The sequence below is a fragment of the Erythrolamprus reginae genome, chromosome Z (genome assembly GCF_031021105.1).
Source record: "Erythrolamprus reginae isolate rEryReg1 chromosome Z, rEryReg1.hap1, whole genome shotgun sequence".
NCBI classification, from domain to species: Eukaryota; Metazoa; Chordata; class Lepidosauria; order Squamata; family Dipsadidae; genus Erythrolamprus; species Erythrolamprus reginae.
In genome coordinates, this window is record NC_091963.1 from 130,926,537 (window position 1) to 130,942,041 (window position 15,505).

Genomic DNA, 15,505 nt, shown 5'->3' on the forward strand with positions numbered 1-15,505 from the left:
TGTAAATACAGTGGTACCTCTACCTAAGAACATTTCTAGATAAGGACTGGGTGTTCAAGATTTTTTTTTGCCTCTTCTTAAGAACCATTTTCTACTTAAGAACTCGAGCCTGGCAAAATTTCCCAGCATATTTAAGAGCGGCACGAAGGCCTGGCCATTTTCCTGTCATTCCCCCTTTAATCTCGGGTTTTCTGGGCTGCCAGAGGAGCCTTTTGGTGGCACTGCTTTGGCAGTCCAGAGCGAACGAAGCATTTTCCTTTCTCTGGGTGCTTGGAGAGGGAATAAACCTCTGCCAGCGCCCAGAGAAAAGAAACGCTCCCTTCGCTCTGAGCAGCCCAGAGCGAATGGAGTGTTTTCCTTTCTCTGGGCGCTTGGAGAAGGAATAAACCACTTTGCTGTGATGACTCCCTCACACTGCCTCCCATGCACCCAGTGCAAGGTTGCCTCCCAGAACGTCTGGGCGCAGAAAGGCAAAAGGGGGCGCTTCACCCTGGCCAGATTAACTCAGCTTCAGCCAAATCGAGGAGTCACCACACTGAAGGAAAGGCACTGGCTACAAAGCAAGCAAGAGAGAGGGGGGGGGGGAGCCTTTCAGCATGGGAAGGAAGAGGAAGCAGATAGCAGCAGTAGCAGCCGCCTTTTGGTCAAAGGAGCGGGAGGTTCCTCTCTTTTGCCCGCCTGGGCTTCTCTCTCTGGCACAGTGTATGGGAGGCAGCCTTGTGCCAAGTGTATAGGAGGCGCATGCTCCTCCTCGCCACCTCAGAATCCCTCTTTTTTTTTTAAGCCTTAAAGTTTTGGATTTTTTTGATTCCCCTCACCTCACCTTCTTCCTTCGGCAGCGACTGTCCTCCTCCTCTTCTTCCTCCTCCTCCCACCCAAATTCTGAGTTTTTATCATTTTCCTAATTTTCCTAATTTTCCTAATTAATTTGCACGCATTATTTGCTTTTACATTGATTCCTATGGGAAAAATTGCTTCTACTTAAAAACTTTTCTTCTTAAGAACCTGGTCACAGAATGAATTGAGTTCTTAAGTAGAGGTACCATGTACATTTTTTCGTCTCTTCCTTGTTGGTATGTTTTCTGAATCCACCTGCAGGTCCATTTCAGTTTTATTCAAGGGGACTTATTTTTATTCAGTAACAACTTCTAATTTTTCCATAAATGCAAATAACTTTCCTGCAGCTATTCATTTTTTTAAAAAACACCTCTTTTAAAGTGGCATTTGGTGCCCTCCAAACATAGAAATTTTCCCATGAGAAAGGACCCTTTCAATTCATTTCAAAGTCTTAAATCAAGTTCATTTGAGCTCTTAATCTGTTTGAAATTTTCTACATCATTCTGGTGTTGTATATTCCCCCCAAAATAATTTTTGTTACACATCTTTAAACACCCCCCCCCCAAATTAAATACAAAATGATTAAAAGCTGTGTCTCTGGCAAACCTAGAGTCTGTATAGGCAACATTACCATTTCTAAGCACAATGGAATCCAATGACCTCCTTCACACTCAAAAACAACTGTTGGAATACATAGGGATAATCTTGCAATCTTGTATTTCTCTAGAGCAGTGGTTCCCAATCTTTCTAATGCCGCGACCCCTTAATACAGTTCCTCATGTTGTGGTGACCCCCAACCATAAGTCTAGCGCCAATTTTCCTAACAGAGCTTTAAGGTGATTGGCAGGAAAGTCAGAAGGACCCCCACTGTAAATGCCTGATTGGTCGGATTATAAAGATATGTTCCAGCATGCCAGAATAGAAGCATTAAGTCCTAACACCATGGGAAAATTGTTTTTTTCCATGGTCTTAGGCGACCCCTGTGAAACAGTCGTTCGACCCCCAAAGGGGTCCCAACCCCCAGGTTGAGAACCACTGCTCTAGAGAGATTTTAGCAGGCCAAATCCCACCTTCAGGTGCAATTTTCAGCCACAAGGTGTCCCTCTGTTCTAGGAGGCATCAATTCATGATGGTAGACCATAAGAAGCTCTTGGTGGTGGCCCCGTTTTTAAGTTCTCTGGCCAGGGGGAAATGGCATAAGCAGCTTGGCTGTGAGGGGGCTGTGAGCATTTGGGGAGGGGGCAAGGGTGGATATGGCCAGGGTGGATGTGCCCAACTTGATGTCACTCTTGTCAGGGGTGCCTGTGGTGACTCTGCCAGCAAAAACAAGCTCCATTTTCACTTGCAATGGCCTCCTGCAACCCTCTGCCAGCAAAACCGGAGTTCCCGAGTTCCATTTTCACTGGCAGAGGCCCTGTTGAATGGTTGTTTCCAGTGTGGCCCTTACATCTGATGCGCAGGGCCACACTGGAAACAGCCATTCAAAACCCCCTGATGTACCTGAACACCTACAATTTGCTGCCAAGAACATGAATGTCTCACAGCACCAGATAATTTATTTATTTATTTATTTATTTTTATTGCATTTATATGCTGCTCAGACTCTGAGCGGCTCTAAGTCATAAATACAATACAAGTAAAAAGAGCAATAAATATATCAATAAATTCTACATGAAAATCTAAAATCCATAAAAACTACAATATCATAAAAAGAAAAATATGCATACTCACAATCCATCCTAATTCCAAGCCTGCTGGAAAAGCCAGGTCTTAACGGCTTTCCGGCAGACTGGTAGGGAGGAGATAGTGCAAATCTCTTGGGGCAGTTGATTCCATAGGGTCGGAGCCACCACAGAGAAGGCTCTTCCCCAAGGTCCCGCCAAATGACATTGTTTGGCAGACGGAACCTGGAGAAGGCTGACTCTGTGGGTCCTTACTGGCCACAGTGAGGTATGAGGGAGGAGGCAGTCCCATATAATACAACTATCTTCCCGTATAATACAACTATCTTCCCATATAATACAACTATCTTCCCGTATAATACAACTATCTTCTCTGTTGTGGTTGGTTCTGGCCCAGCTCCTGCCCCAGGGAATGGGGAGGTGGATGCAGGGGAAAATTCAACATGTCATAGGCCTGTGTTATTGCCGACAGAATCAGATCAGAGTTTAGTTTCCTCGGACGAAGAAGAAGGTGGGAGTGACTCGGCAGAGGAGGCTTGGCACACAGCCAAGGCAGTCAATCTTCCTTATTTTCTATAGCTTCAGATGATGACATTTTGGATCCACGCAAGCGCAGAATTATGTGTAGAAGAGACCAAGTAAGAACATATTACAGGAAATAAGGGAGGCCACCTGTGTTTGGGTGGGGCTCCAGTAATTAGGGCTGTTGCTATAAATAGCAGCATGTGGGTTTGGCCATTGTGGAAGAATATCTGTTGCAGTATCGTCAGGAATCTTGTGTGCTGGACTTTGTTGCTTTTTCACGCCTTTGAAACCAAAGCAGAGCAGCGTGTGTGTGTGTCTCCCTTCGTTGGAAGAAGAAGGGGTATGAAGTTTCTCCACAGCTGCTGGCTATAAGTACTTAATGACTGCTTAAGGGAAATTGTACAGACTACCTGATTGTGTTGGGAAGAGTGCTCTTTGCAATACAAAAAGAGTGCTTAGCTTATTTTGACTTTTGTGATAAAGAACATTGTTTTGCATTTTCAAACGTGTGTGTGTGTGTCTGAAATTTGTATCCTTGAATTTTCGGGAGGCTCCAATCAGAGAGCCCGGCAGAACACTTCCCGTATAATACAACTATCTTCCCGTATAATACAACTATCTTCCCGTATAATACAACTATCTTCCCGTATAATACAACTATCTTCCCGTATAATGCAACTATCTTCCCGTATAATACAACTATCTTTCTTTTGGTGTACCTCAGTATGTTCCTCTTCTTATGCCCATATAGGTCTCTGAAACTGTGGCGCTTATTTCAGCCACAGTACGGGGGGAACTGACACAGCTTGAGGAGACGCTGTCCCAGAGGACTGAACTGGTGGCTGTGGTCCGGAACACACGCCGCCAGGCTGAGGCCGTAGCACAGACCCTGGATGGCATCCCCTTCTGGAAAGATGCCCGCGGAGGAACCAGCATCCTAGCAGAACAAGTTGGCTCTTTGGAAGACTACCGGTAAGAGTCAAGGCTATGGAGAGGCTGTGATTTAATGAAAATAAATCTGATAATACAGGTGAAACTCAAAAAATTAGAATATCGTGCAAACGTTCATTTACTTCAGCAATACAACTTAAAAGGTGAAACTCAATATATGAGAGACATTCAATAACATGCAAGGCAAGATACTTCAAGCCGTGATTTGCCATAATTTTGATGATTATGGGGTACAGCTCATGGAAAACCTCAAATCCCCCATCTCAGAAAATTAGAATATTACATGCGATCAATAAAAAAAGGATTGTACATAGAACAAAGATGAGAGACATGTGACCAATCAATGCAGAAGAGCTGATGGCCACTATTGAAGCATCCTGGTCTTCCATAACATCTCAGCAGGGCCACAGGCTGATAGCGTCCATGCCACACCGCATTGAGGCAGCAATTGCTGCAAAAGGGGCCCAAACCAAGTTCTGAGTACACATGCATGCTTGTACTTTTCAGAAGTCAGATATTGTTCTATGAGAGATATTCTATACTAATATCTCTTATATATTAAGTTTGACATTTTAAGTTAAATTATTGAAATAAATGAAAGTTTGCATGATATTCTAATTTTTCGAGTTTTACCTCTAGTGTAAGAACCAACTTAAGGAAAGAAATGTTGTAGAATCTAGGAATGGTCTCACTATGTGGTTGAGACAGGGAGTTGCTTCACTGTGTAGTTGAAGGCAGAGAATGGATGCTGGAATTCAGGGCTGTATGCTGAATATACAGGCAGTAAAGGGCAGCTATTTGCTCTGGTTGAGGGGGGAGAATGCATGCGCACAAGCACGTGTGCACTCCTTTCACCTTCCTGCACATATGCAGGACAGATTGGCTGCTGCTTGGAGGGCGAGGGGAGCAGACAGATTGCCCCTCCACCGAGCGAGACTCTCTCCTGCTCGCCCACTTCTGCACAGGTAAGACATTGTATTCTGGAACGGAACTAGGGTGGATGGAGGTTGTCTTACTTCTTCAGGGAAGTTGGAAGTTGTCGCTCAATGGAAGGGTAGTCTGTCTGTTCCCCCTGCCCTCCAATGCTGCAGCCCATTCATCTGGGCTTGGTGGAGAGCAGCGCGCTGTTGGGCCCGGACCCGGATGAATCAGCTGCAGCAGCGGAGGGCAAGGGGAACAGACAGACCACCCCTCCACCAAGCGACATCCTCCATCCTCCCTGAAGAAATAAGACCATCTCCAACCGACGTCCTCCCTCATTCCATTATGGACCGTGATGTCTTATCTCTGCAGAAGTGGGTGAGGAAGAGGGAGGATCTTATTTGGCAGAGGGGCGCTCTGTCTGTTCTCCCTGCCCTCTCAGAAGTAGCCGATTCATCCGGGGAGAGTGGTGCCAGGCCAGCAAGATTCGGCTGCTGCACATGCGCAGAAGCCAAATCTCATGTTCATGACCAGCGGTAATGGAGCTGCATGTTGCACACCATCCCACCTCTTGCCAACCCCTCTATACAGGCCTATATACATACATCGAGAAGGTAGAGAGTTTGGTGAACTGTGTAAACTTTGGAAAAACTAAAGAGGTCATTGTCCATTTCAGAAAAGGCAGGCCCTTCCAAACACATCTGTGTATTAACGACTCATCGGAAGAGGTGATTAGCAGCATCAAGTTTCTGGGTGTGCAGCTAACGAGTAGGCTGGCTTGAGGCTCGCTCAACAGTGAGACCCTGGTGAAGCGGCCACAGCAGCGCCTGCATTTTCTGCATTGCATGAGAAAAGTCCTTACCACTTCCTATATAGGGACATTCAAGAGCATCCTGTCATGTTGCATTACAGTCTGGTTTGGAAGCATTACAAGCTTCAGACAGGAAAGCAGTTCAGAAGGTGGTGAGGGTGGCAGAGAAGTTAATTTCCATCTATCCAGGACATAACACATAAGCGCTACTTGAGCAGGGGGCTTAGGATTGTCTGGGACACATCTTCTTCACGACCTGTTTTCCTTGCTATCTCCTGGGAGGAGGTTTCATGGTATCCAAAGCAGAACATTCAGATTCGGTCCCAGTTTTGTTCCCTATATAGTATCAACCTTGTGAACTCTCAAGCTCTGTATTCAAAATGGACAGGAATTAATATACACTGCTCAAAAAAATAAAGGGAACACTTAAACAACAGAATGTAACCCCAAGTAAATCAAACCTCTGTGAAATCAAACCATCCACTTAGGAAGCAACACCGATTGACCATCAATTTTACATGCTATTGTGCCAGTGGAATAGTTGTGCAAATGAAATATTCAATGAGAATATTTCATTCATTCTATCTAGGATGTGTTATTTGAGCGTTCCCTTTATTTTTTGAGCAGTATATATACGTATTCATATGTATGTGTGTATTTATGTATATGTGGGGATTTTTGTGTGTGTAGATAGTGTATGCATGTGTGTTATGCAATAGTATACTTACATTTTTGAAAGCAAGCAACAGAATTTCATTTTTAATGTGTTCCAGTGTACCCACACTAAAACAAATGACAATAACAGTTACCTATACGTCCATGAAAAGGAAGGATCCCATCTTATGGGGGGGCGGGGGGTTTGCTGCAGATAATAATGATTTGAACTCCATCTGAAGCTAGGAAATAGAACAGCACAGAGAAAAATAAAATTCAAAGATGCATAAGAGGATTGAATTGACCCAAGTGGAGATGACTAGAAGAAATTAGGTTTGAAGCACATGGCGTGCTGGTTGAAAATGTGGCAGCAACTGTTTGGGCACGAAAGATGCCACAATAGGGCAAAATAAACGGAAGGTGGACTTTTATAAATGTTTTCCAATACCTAAGGGCTTGCCACAAAGAAGAGGGGGGCAAATTTCCTGACAGTTAAGTTTTATTTACTCTGTTGCTCTCTAATTCTCTCAGGTGGTTGGCCTATATCTTACTTCTGCTTTTGGACCTTATCATCTGTCTACTCACCTTGCTCGGATTGGCAAAGCAGATCAAGTGGCTGGTAATCGTGTAAGTGCGCCACCTGGTGGGCATATTTGGGAACAGAAATCAGGGACACAAAGCAAGAACAAACTTATCAGGGCTGTCCTACTTCAAGGGAGATTTAGGTGGATCTTCTATCATCTATCCCAATTATGGCTGCAAAACAAAATTCTTTTAAAGATAGCCAGTACCTTGGGATTGTTGGTAGATAGAGGAAATGCTTGGTCTCAAATATAACTACAGGTAATGAGTTATTATAAAGATATCCAGAGATGATGAATAATCCGTCTTAAAGCGTCACACTGATAAATTTAATTTTCTACAAACTGGGGAGAGATAACTTTGCAATATTCAATTTACTCACAGCTATACCGCAAGGCATATATGGAGACAGAAAGATCCTCTCACAAGATAGCAGATTTAATAATAATAAGTTATTGGAGTTCCTGGACATCTGGTAACAAATGGGCTACAGAGCTCAGCAAAGGACTACAGTACTGGGCCAGAAGTTGCAGGAACATTGGAAGAAAAGCTGTTTACCAATCATGAAAGGTGCCTTCATTGCAAACCCAAAATATCTGGTTTATCATTTGAACGCTATTGGTATTGACAAAAACATCTTCAGTCAATTGCAAAAGGCAGCTTCACTTGGAACAACTTACCACCTGCAAAAATGCATTTAACACTGTCGGAAAGATCTGACTACACCATGGCCCTGGGAAAGTAGATAAATCTGCTAAATCCACCATGATGATTTGTTATATTTATATGCCATCCAATTCCAATGATTCTTCAGATTTTGTTACCAACCAGACCTTGCAGATCAAAGTACCAAATTTACGCTAGGTTCACACCAGATGAGTTTGCACCTTTCTGAACCAATTTGGCTTCAGTGTTATTAAGTTAATTCAGTTTAATTAATCAAGGGTTACTATGCTGTGCTACTGAGACCAAAAAACTTGGTTTAGAAGTATGTAATTTCCAACTTTGGTTTATAGCTGGCTTCCTCAATCTGATATCCTACAGATATAAAGCCATTATCTCCTGTTCCCTGTTCTTTAATTTTTTTCTCTTCATTGCATTCTGTATCAAGGCCATTTTTTTAAAAGTACACAACAGCCATTCCTTCCTGGTGATTTGCAGCATCTTGTAGTATATAACCCAACTGGTTATAAAGCCTGCCCTCATTATTGTTATCTCAGCACAATGACAATAGGAGGATGTTATAAATCACTGGTGAGGAAATGGATTTAGCTAGAGGGCCATTCTCCACTGCTGAGTTAAAGTTTTATTTATGAGTCAGCAGAAACCCATACAGTATAAAACTTGCTGATCTCACAACCTGTCGTACCTGCTTATAAAGCCAGTGTGTTGTTGGGTTGATGGATTCCTCAGAATTTGTTTTCTTCCCATCCCAAATCATCATCATCACCAGTGGGGAAAAAAACATATGTGGAGATTCTCAGTCATCCAGGTAACAGTTGTCCCAAAAGTGCTTTTCCAAAAGGCAAACTGGATTTTGTTTTTCCTTGAAGACATTTCACTTCTCATCTAAGAGGCTTCTTCAGTTCTAACGGAATAGTGGAAGGTGGAAGGATTTATATTCCTTGCAGTCATCTGGTCATTAGCACTCTTTCTGAGAGTCATTGAAGGTAATCTGTGCCTTCACGGTCATCTGAATAGGTCAAATGGGTGTGGAAACTTTCAGCAGTTCCAAGAAGGCTCCACAACCATTTGACCTATTCAGGTGACCCCGAAGACACAAATTACCCTTCAAGTGGCCTCAAGGACTCTCAGAAAGAGTGCTAATGACCAGATGACTGCAACGAATATTAATCCCTCTTCCACTATTCAGTCAGAGCTGAGGAAGCTCCTTGGATGAGAAGCGAAATGTCTTCAAGGAAAAATAAAGTTGCCTTTTGAAAAATCACCTTTGGGACAACCAATGGGGGGGGGGAACCTCTCCATGCAATCTCTTACATTAAAATGAGGCGTGGGTCTTGCGATGAGTTTTGACAGATGACTAGAATGGCAGCTTAGCTGTCTGTGAAAACTCACTCATGGTTCTGCATGTTTTGAGGAGCGCATTCAAAACAGACCTACGTGAACAGGGAGGGGGTGTGGTGAAGCAGGAGAATCTCGCTTGTCCCCTCAACAGCTGTTAACCAAGCTTGTTTTCAAGCACCCAGATAGGTTCCCAATTTTATCTAACACCCAAAGAGTGCTGTCCAACTGTGAGATACAACTTCCACTAGGTGGCGCAAGAATCTCCTTGCTTCCGGTTATCTTAGCGCGAAAAACAAAGTCTAAAGGCATTCGTTTGAGATGCGAGTTGATCGACTAACGAGCTCGGTCTGGAACGAATTAACTCGTATGTCGAGGTACCACTGTACTTAAAAACAACAACCATTGAAAAACAACCACCTGGCTCCCACTAGCTGACAAGAAATTCCTCTTTACTTGGCAGGTCTCTGAACTGGAACTCAGAGGCCTGGTAGATAAGCAGGAGTCCATTTTGAAAAACCAAGGCCAGTGATGGCGAACCTTTTTTCCCTCAGGTGCCGCAAGCGTATGCATGTGCTGCTATCACACTTACGTGAGTGCCCACATCCATAATTTATTATCTGGGGAAGGCAAAAACACCTTCCCCTCCATGAGGCCATCTGGACGCTGGAAATGGCCTATTTCCTGACTTCCGGTGGTCCCAGTAGGCCTATTTTGGGCCCTCCAGAGGCTTTCCTAGATCCTGAGGAGAGCGAAAATGCCCTCCCCCACCCGCTCGGAGGCCCCTGGAAATTGAAAACGCCTTCCCAGAGCCTCTGCATGAACTGAAAATCAGTTGGCTGGAGCGCACATGCGCGCTGGAGCCAATCTAGAGCAATGGTTCGCGTACTGGCAGATATTTATTTATTTATTCATTTATTCATTCATTCATTCTTTCATTCATTCATTCATTCTTTCATTTATTTATTTATTTATTTGATTTTTATGCCGCCCTTCTCCTTAGACTCAGGGCGGCTTACAACATGTTAGCAATAGCACTTTTTTTTAACAGAGCTAGGCTATTGCCCCCACAATCCGGGTCCTCATTTTACCCACCTCGGAAGGATGGAAGGCTGAGTCAACCTTGAGCGGGTGATAAGATTTGAACCACTGACCTTCAGATCTACAAGTCAGCTTCAGTGGCCTGCAGTACAGCACTCTACCTGTTGCGCCATATGCCTCCGCATGACACCTGTGGCACCCGTGCCATAGGTTCGCCATCACTGACCTGGGCTCTCATGCTGCGAAACTGGCATGGCCCTAGCAGGCAGCTTCTGGGAACCAGGGGGCAAAGGGCATGCCTACATCCGCCTGAGTTCCCCAATCAAAATCAGGTTGATCCCATCTCTTACCAGTCACATGCCCACATCATTAACAGGATGGTTGGTGGAGCACTTCAGATTATACCCAGCTTAAAACTGCCTCAAACGACTATGTGACTATGACAAGAGTAGGATGGCTGCTGAGGCATAGATTGGGGCAGGTGGGGGTTGCATCTTATCTCCGCTACCGGTGCTGATGCATGCGCAGCTCTGGCTGATCGGTGTGTGCGCACGTGCGTTGGAGCAAGATTTGGTTTCTGAGCATGCACAGGAAGCAAATCTCATGAGAAGATGAGTGGCCATGTGAGATTTCAGCAATTTCTTTGCTTCTATACATGCACGAAAGCAAAAGAATTCCCAAAAATTGCTGAAATCTTGCACGCCTGCCCAGCCTCTCACGAGATTTTGCTTCCTGCGCATACGCAGAAGCCAAATCTCGCTCTGACGGGTGCCCACACCCGCTGGTCACCTGGATCTGTGCGTGCAGCTCATTTTTGCTATCGGAATGCCTCCTCCCCCCATCCAGGTAGGAACCCAATACAGGATTGGGGATAAGGCCAAGGGAACATAACAGGTGGGACATAACAGGAGGAAAAGTATCGTAGGTTGTTGAGGCAAATTTGCCTTGTGTGTAATTTAAATGGGAAAAGGATCGGAATACAGGTAGTCCTCAGATTACTACCACAACTGAACCCAAAATTTATGTTGCTAAGTAAGAAATGTGTTGTGGGTTTTGTCTCGTTTTACAACTTTTCTTGCCACATTTGTTAAGGGCATCGCTGCAGTTGTCAAATTAGTAACATGGTTGTTAAGTAAATCTGGCTTCCTCATTGATTTTCCTTGTCCGAAGGTTGCAAAAGGAAATCCCAGGACAATGGGACATTGCAACCGTCATAAATGTGAACCAGTTGTTCAGCATCCGAATGTAAATACTGTGTAAATGTAATGTAATGTAAATACTACTGTGTTCAGTTCTGGAGACCTCACCTACAAAAAGATATTGATACAATTGAACGGGTCCAAAGACGGGCTACAAGAATGGTGGAAGGTCTTAAGCGTAAAATGTATCAGGAAAGACTGAATGAACTCAATCTGTATAGTCTGGAGGACAGAAGGGAAAATGGGGACATGATCGAAACATTTAAATATGTTAAAGCATTAAATAAGGTTCAGGAGGGAAGTGTTTTTAATAGGAAAGGTAACACAAGAACAAGGGGGCATAATCTCAGGTTAGTAGGGAAAGAGAAGCAACGTGAGAAAATATGATTTTACTGAGTAGTAGATGCTTGAAACAAACATCCAGCAGACGTGGTTGGTAAATCCACAGTAACTGAATGTAAACATGCCTGGAATAAACATATATCCATCCTAAGATAAAATACAAAAAATAGTATGGGGCGGACTAGATGGACCATGAGGTCTTTTTCTGCCGTCAATCTTCTATGTTTCAATGTTTCTAAATCGCATGATCATAGGCATTCTGTAACTGTCATAAGTGTGAGAAATGGTCATAGGTCACTTTTTCAGTACCCTTGTAACTTCAAATAAACACTAAACAAATTATTGTCACTCAAGCACTACCTGTAAAATGTTTGGCAATACTGATTTGGCCCTGCATCTTTGGTACTCGAACCCACTCCAGCAGGCTTGTTGCGATGCTGAGCATCATCTAAAATCATTGCGATTGTTAACATTCCTTTGTGTCGTCTTAGTGAGACATCACTTGACGGGAAGGCCTTGTTCATCAGCTCAGTCACAGAAACTGTATTATGAAATTCACAGCCTATTGTGTAAAAGCTCTCCTTGGATCCAGAATTCTGCCTTTCAGTTCAAAAGCTGTTTTTTAAATTCAGACCGAATCTTTATTGTGGTGTGACCTTCCCACGATAACGAGGCTCTTTTTCCTGGTTGTGTTGATGTACATTCCATTAGTACCTGAGTTGGCAGACAATGTACCATCACGCAGTTTGTCCTCGACTTAACCATCAGTTTGTTTAGTGACCATTTGAATTTACCGTGGCACTGAAAAAAAGTCTGTCTTTCAACTTATAACCGTGGCGGAAATCCCAAGGTCATGTGATCAAAATTGTGGTACTTGGCACTCGTTGCCTGACAGTTGTAGTGCCCTGGGGTCATGTGATACCTTTTGCAACTATTTATTTATTTATTTGTCAAATATACAAGATAGCAGGAATAGAAAATAATAGAAAATAATAGAAAATAGAAAAGAATAGAATAAAATTCTTTATTGGCCAAATGTGATTGGACACACAAGGAATTTGTCTTTGGTGCATAGGCTCCCACTGTACATAAAAGAAAAGAGACATTTGTCAAGAATCATGAGGTACAACACTTAATGATTGCCATAGGCGTCAAATAAGCAATCAGGAAACAATCAATATTAATATAAATCTTAAGGATACAAGCAACAAGTTACAGTCATACAGTCATAATTTAATTTAATTTATTTCAATGCTGCCCAATCCCATAGAACTCAGGGCATCTTAGAACAATATAAAAATACAATACAATACAATGGTGAAAGTCAAATAAGTGGGAAGATGTGGGTAATAGCAACTAGGTATAAACATAAACAAAGTAAATACAGATAAATGAGGACAATAGGACAGTAGGACACAATGGTGCACAACCCTTACAAACCTCATAGGAATGTGGTGAGGTAGACAGTCTAAGGTTAAGGTTTTTAGGGTTTGGGGAAGAAACCACAGAGCCAGGTAAGTAAATTCCAGGCCTTAATCACTCTGTTGCTGAAGTGGTTTTTTCTGAAGTGGCATTTTAATGGTTTGGAGCTGTTTACATTAAGTTTGTATCTATGATGTGCTTGTGTATTATTGTGGTTAAAGCTGAAGTAGTCATTGACAGGTAAGACATTGTGACCAATAATTTTATGAACTACATTTAGATCAGTTCCAAGGTGACATTGTTCTAAGTTAAGCGGACAAGTAAGGACAATGGGGAAGCCAAATTCACTTTACAACCTTCTTATTAATATAACAACTCCAGTGATTCACTTAACCCCTGTGGCAAGAAAGCAATAGCAATAGCACTTGGACTTATATACCATTTCACAATGCTTTACAGTCCTCTTTAAGCGATTTTATAGAGTCAGCATATTGCCCTCAACAATCTGGGTCCTCATTTTACCCATCACGGGAGGATGGAAGGCTGAGTCAACCTGGAGCCTGGTGAAATGTGAAAGGTCATAAAATGGGGCAAAACTCTATAACAGAACTTTTGGACTCAATTATGCTCATAAAGCACCTCTGGGGCACCAAGGAATGCTAGCCTGAATATGGTCTTCAAGTGTTCTTATCCTTAAAGCTCTATTTCAGGACAATTTAAGGACAGCAATGTTTGGATCCCCTTAGCTTCATTTCTGTCTCCATCCTGTGTTATCAACCAGTGGGGAAATCACTCAAAGTGTGATGGAGAGATATGTGTGATGGTGGGTAAATAATAGAGAATAAATCATCTTTGAAGCTGTCATCTGACAAATTATTGGTATAGAAGTGCTTCATGCCAGGAACTTATCACTGAGACCATTTCTGCGTATGGATCTATGGATTTTTAGTGACCAGTTGACCACATCCAAAAATAGCTTGGCAGGAGGGCAGGTTTGCAGGAAGGACCCTGCATAATACATCAAGAAAGCTCCATAGTCTTTAAAATTCAAGGCAGGAATGAAATTCAAAATTTTTCCCTACCGGTTCTGTGAGTGTGGCTTGGTGGGCATGGCAAGGGAAGAATACTGCAAAATCCCCATCCCCACCCAACTCTGGAGCTAGCCAGAGGTGGTATTTGCCAGGTCTCCAAACTACTCAAAATTTCCACCATCGGTAGAAGAACTTGCTGGATTTCAACCTTGATTCAAGACATTTTAAACCCATTTACTGGACTTCTAAAAGCCAATGACCTAATAAAGGTAGTCCTTGACTTATCATTGGTCACTTAATGACTGTTTGAAATTACAATAGACTTTCCCAAGACTATTATCAGTAGCGGGTTACTACCGGTACAGATGAGGATGGCACACTGGTAGCAAAAGTTGCGCTGCGCACGCAACTTCTATTGTCCTGAGTGCTCACCCAGCATGTTTTTGCTTCTACGCATGCATGGTCACGACTAGTGTTGGGCGAACTGAACCTGCACAATTTGGGTCCGTACCGAATTTTGTGGTGTTCAGCATGCCGGACCCAAACCCAATTTTTTTAAAAATCCATGCTTTAGTTCAGCGTTCGTGCCAAACACTGCAAAAGCCACCGTCTGTCTGTCATCTGCTAAGAAGAGGAGAAGGAGTCGGGCGGCGGTGGCGGCGGAGGAAGGCGAACACCGGGGAGCTGTCGGCCGGTCGGGAGGCTGGGAGGGAGGCACAAAAGGAGCTGGGGAATCCCACGAAGAGATTCCGGGGGTGGAGCTTTGATGTCACGTATACCGGCAGGTTGCTAAGGACGCCAAAGTGATCACTTCCTGGATTCGTGGGAGAGATTCCCCAGCTCCTTCAAAGGAAGGTCTTTTCATGTAAAAATATTTTTTTTTATTTTTACGAAAAAGGACGCAGGCAGCAGCGCTGCAAGCAAAGGAAGGTCTTTTTATGTAAGAATAAAAGTTTTTATTTTCATGTGAAAGGACCTCCCTTTGCTTGCGGCGCCGCTGCGGCATCCTTTTTCGTAAAAATAAAAATAAATAAAAATAAAAAATCCATAAAAATAAAAAATGATGGGATTCCAGGGGCGGAGCTTTGGCGCCACGAACCGTTCAGGTTCGGCCGATTTTTGCGTGAAGTTCATCCGAACTTGCCAAACTCGAACACCGTTGTGTTCGCCCATCACTAGTCACGACTGCAGTTTTCAGAGAAGGTGGCATGCAAATCTAATAAATAATAATAAATAATAATAATAAAGCAAAATATTGCGAGGGGATGTGAGCAAGAGAAATATTTTGGCAATTTTCTGCTTCTACACATGCATGGAAGCAAAAAAAATCAGCAAAAACTCACACGCACGCGCATCTCCTCACAAGATTTTGCTTCCTGCACATGAGCTGGGATGCGCCCGCTCACCTGCAGGATAACTGAAGCTCTACGCACAACACACCAGAAGTGGAGAAAATGGGAATCTGCCTCTGACTATTAACAATCA

General features: G+C 43.3%; 1 protein-coding gene across 2 annotated transcripts in view; it reads left to right on the forward strand.

The window, feature by feature from the left end:
- The window catches only part of TTYH1 (tweety family member 1), a 133,614-nt gene that overhangs the window by 85,846 nt on the left and 32,263 nt on the right, over positions 1-15,505 (forward strand). For both annotated transcript variants that reach the window (XM_070729356.1, XM_070729355.1), the window contains exons 4-5: positions 3,796-4,016; positions 6,913-7,008. In XM_070729356.1, the coding sequence (XP_070585457.1) occupies positions 3,796-4,016; positions 6,913-7,008 (317 nt within the window). The remainder of the gene's footprint in view (positions 1-3,795; positions 4,017-6,912; positions 7,009-15,505) is intronic.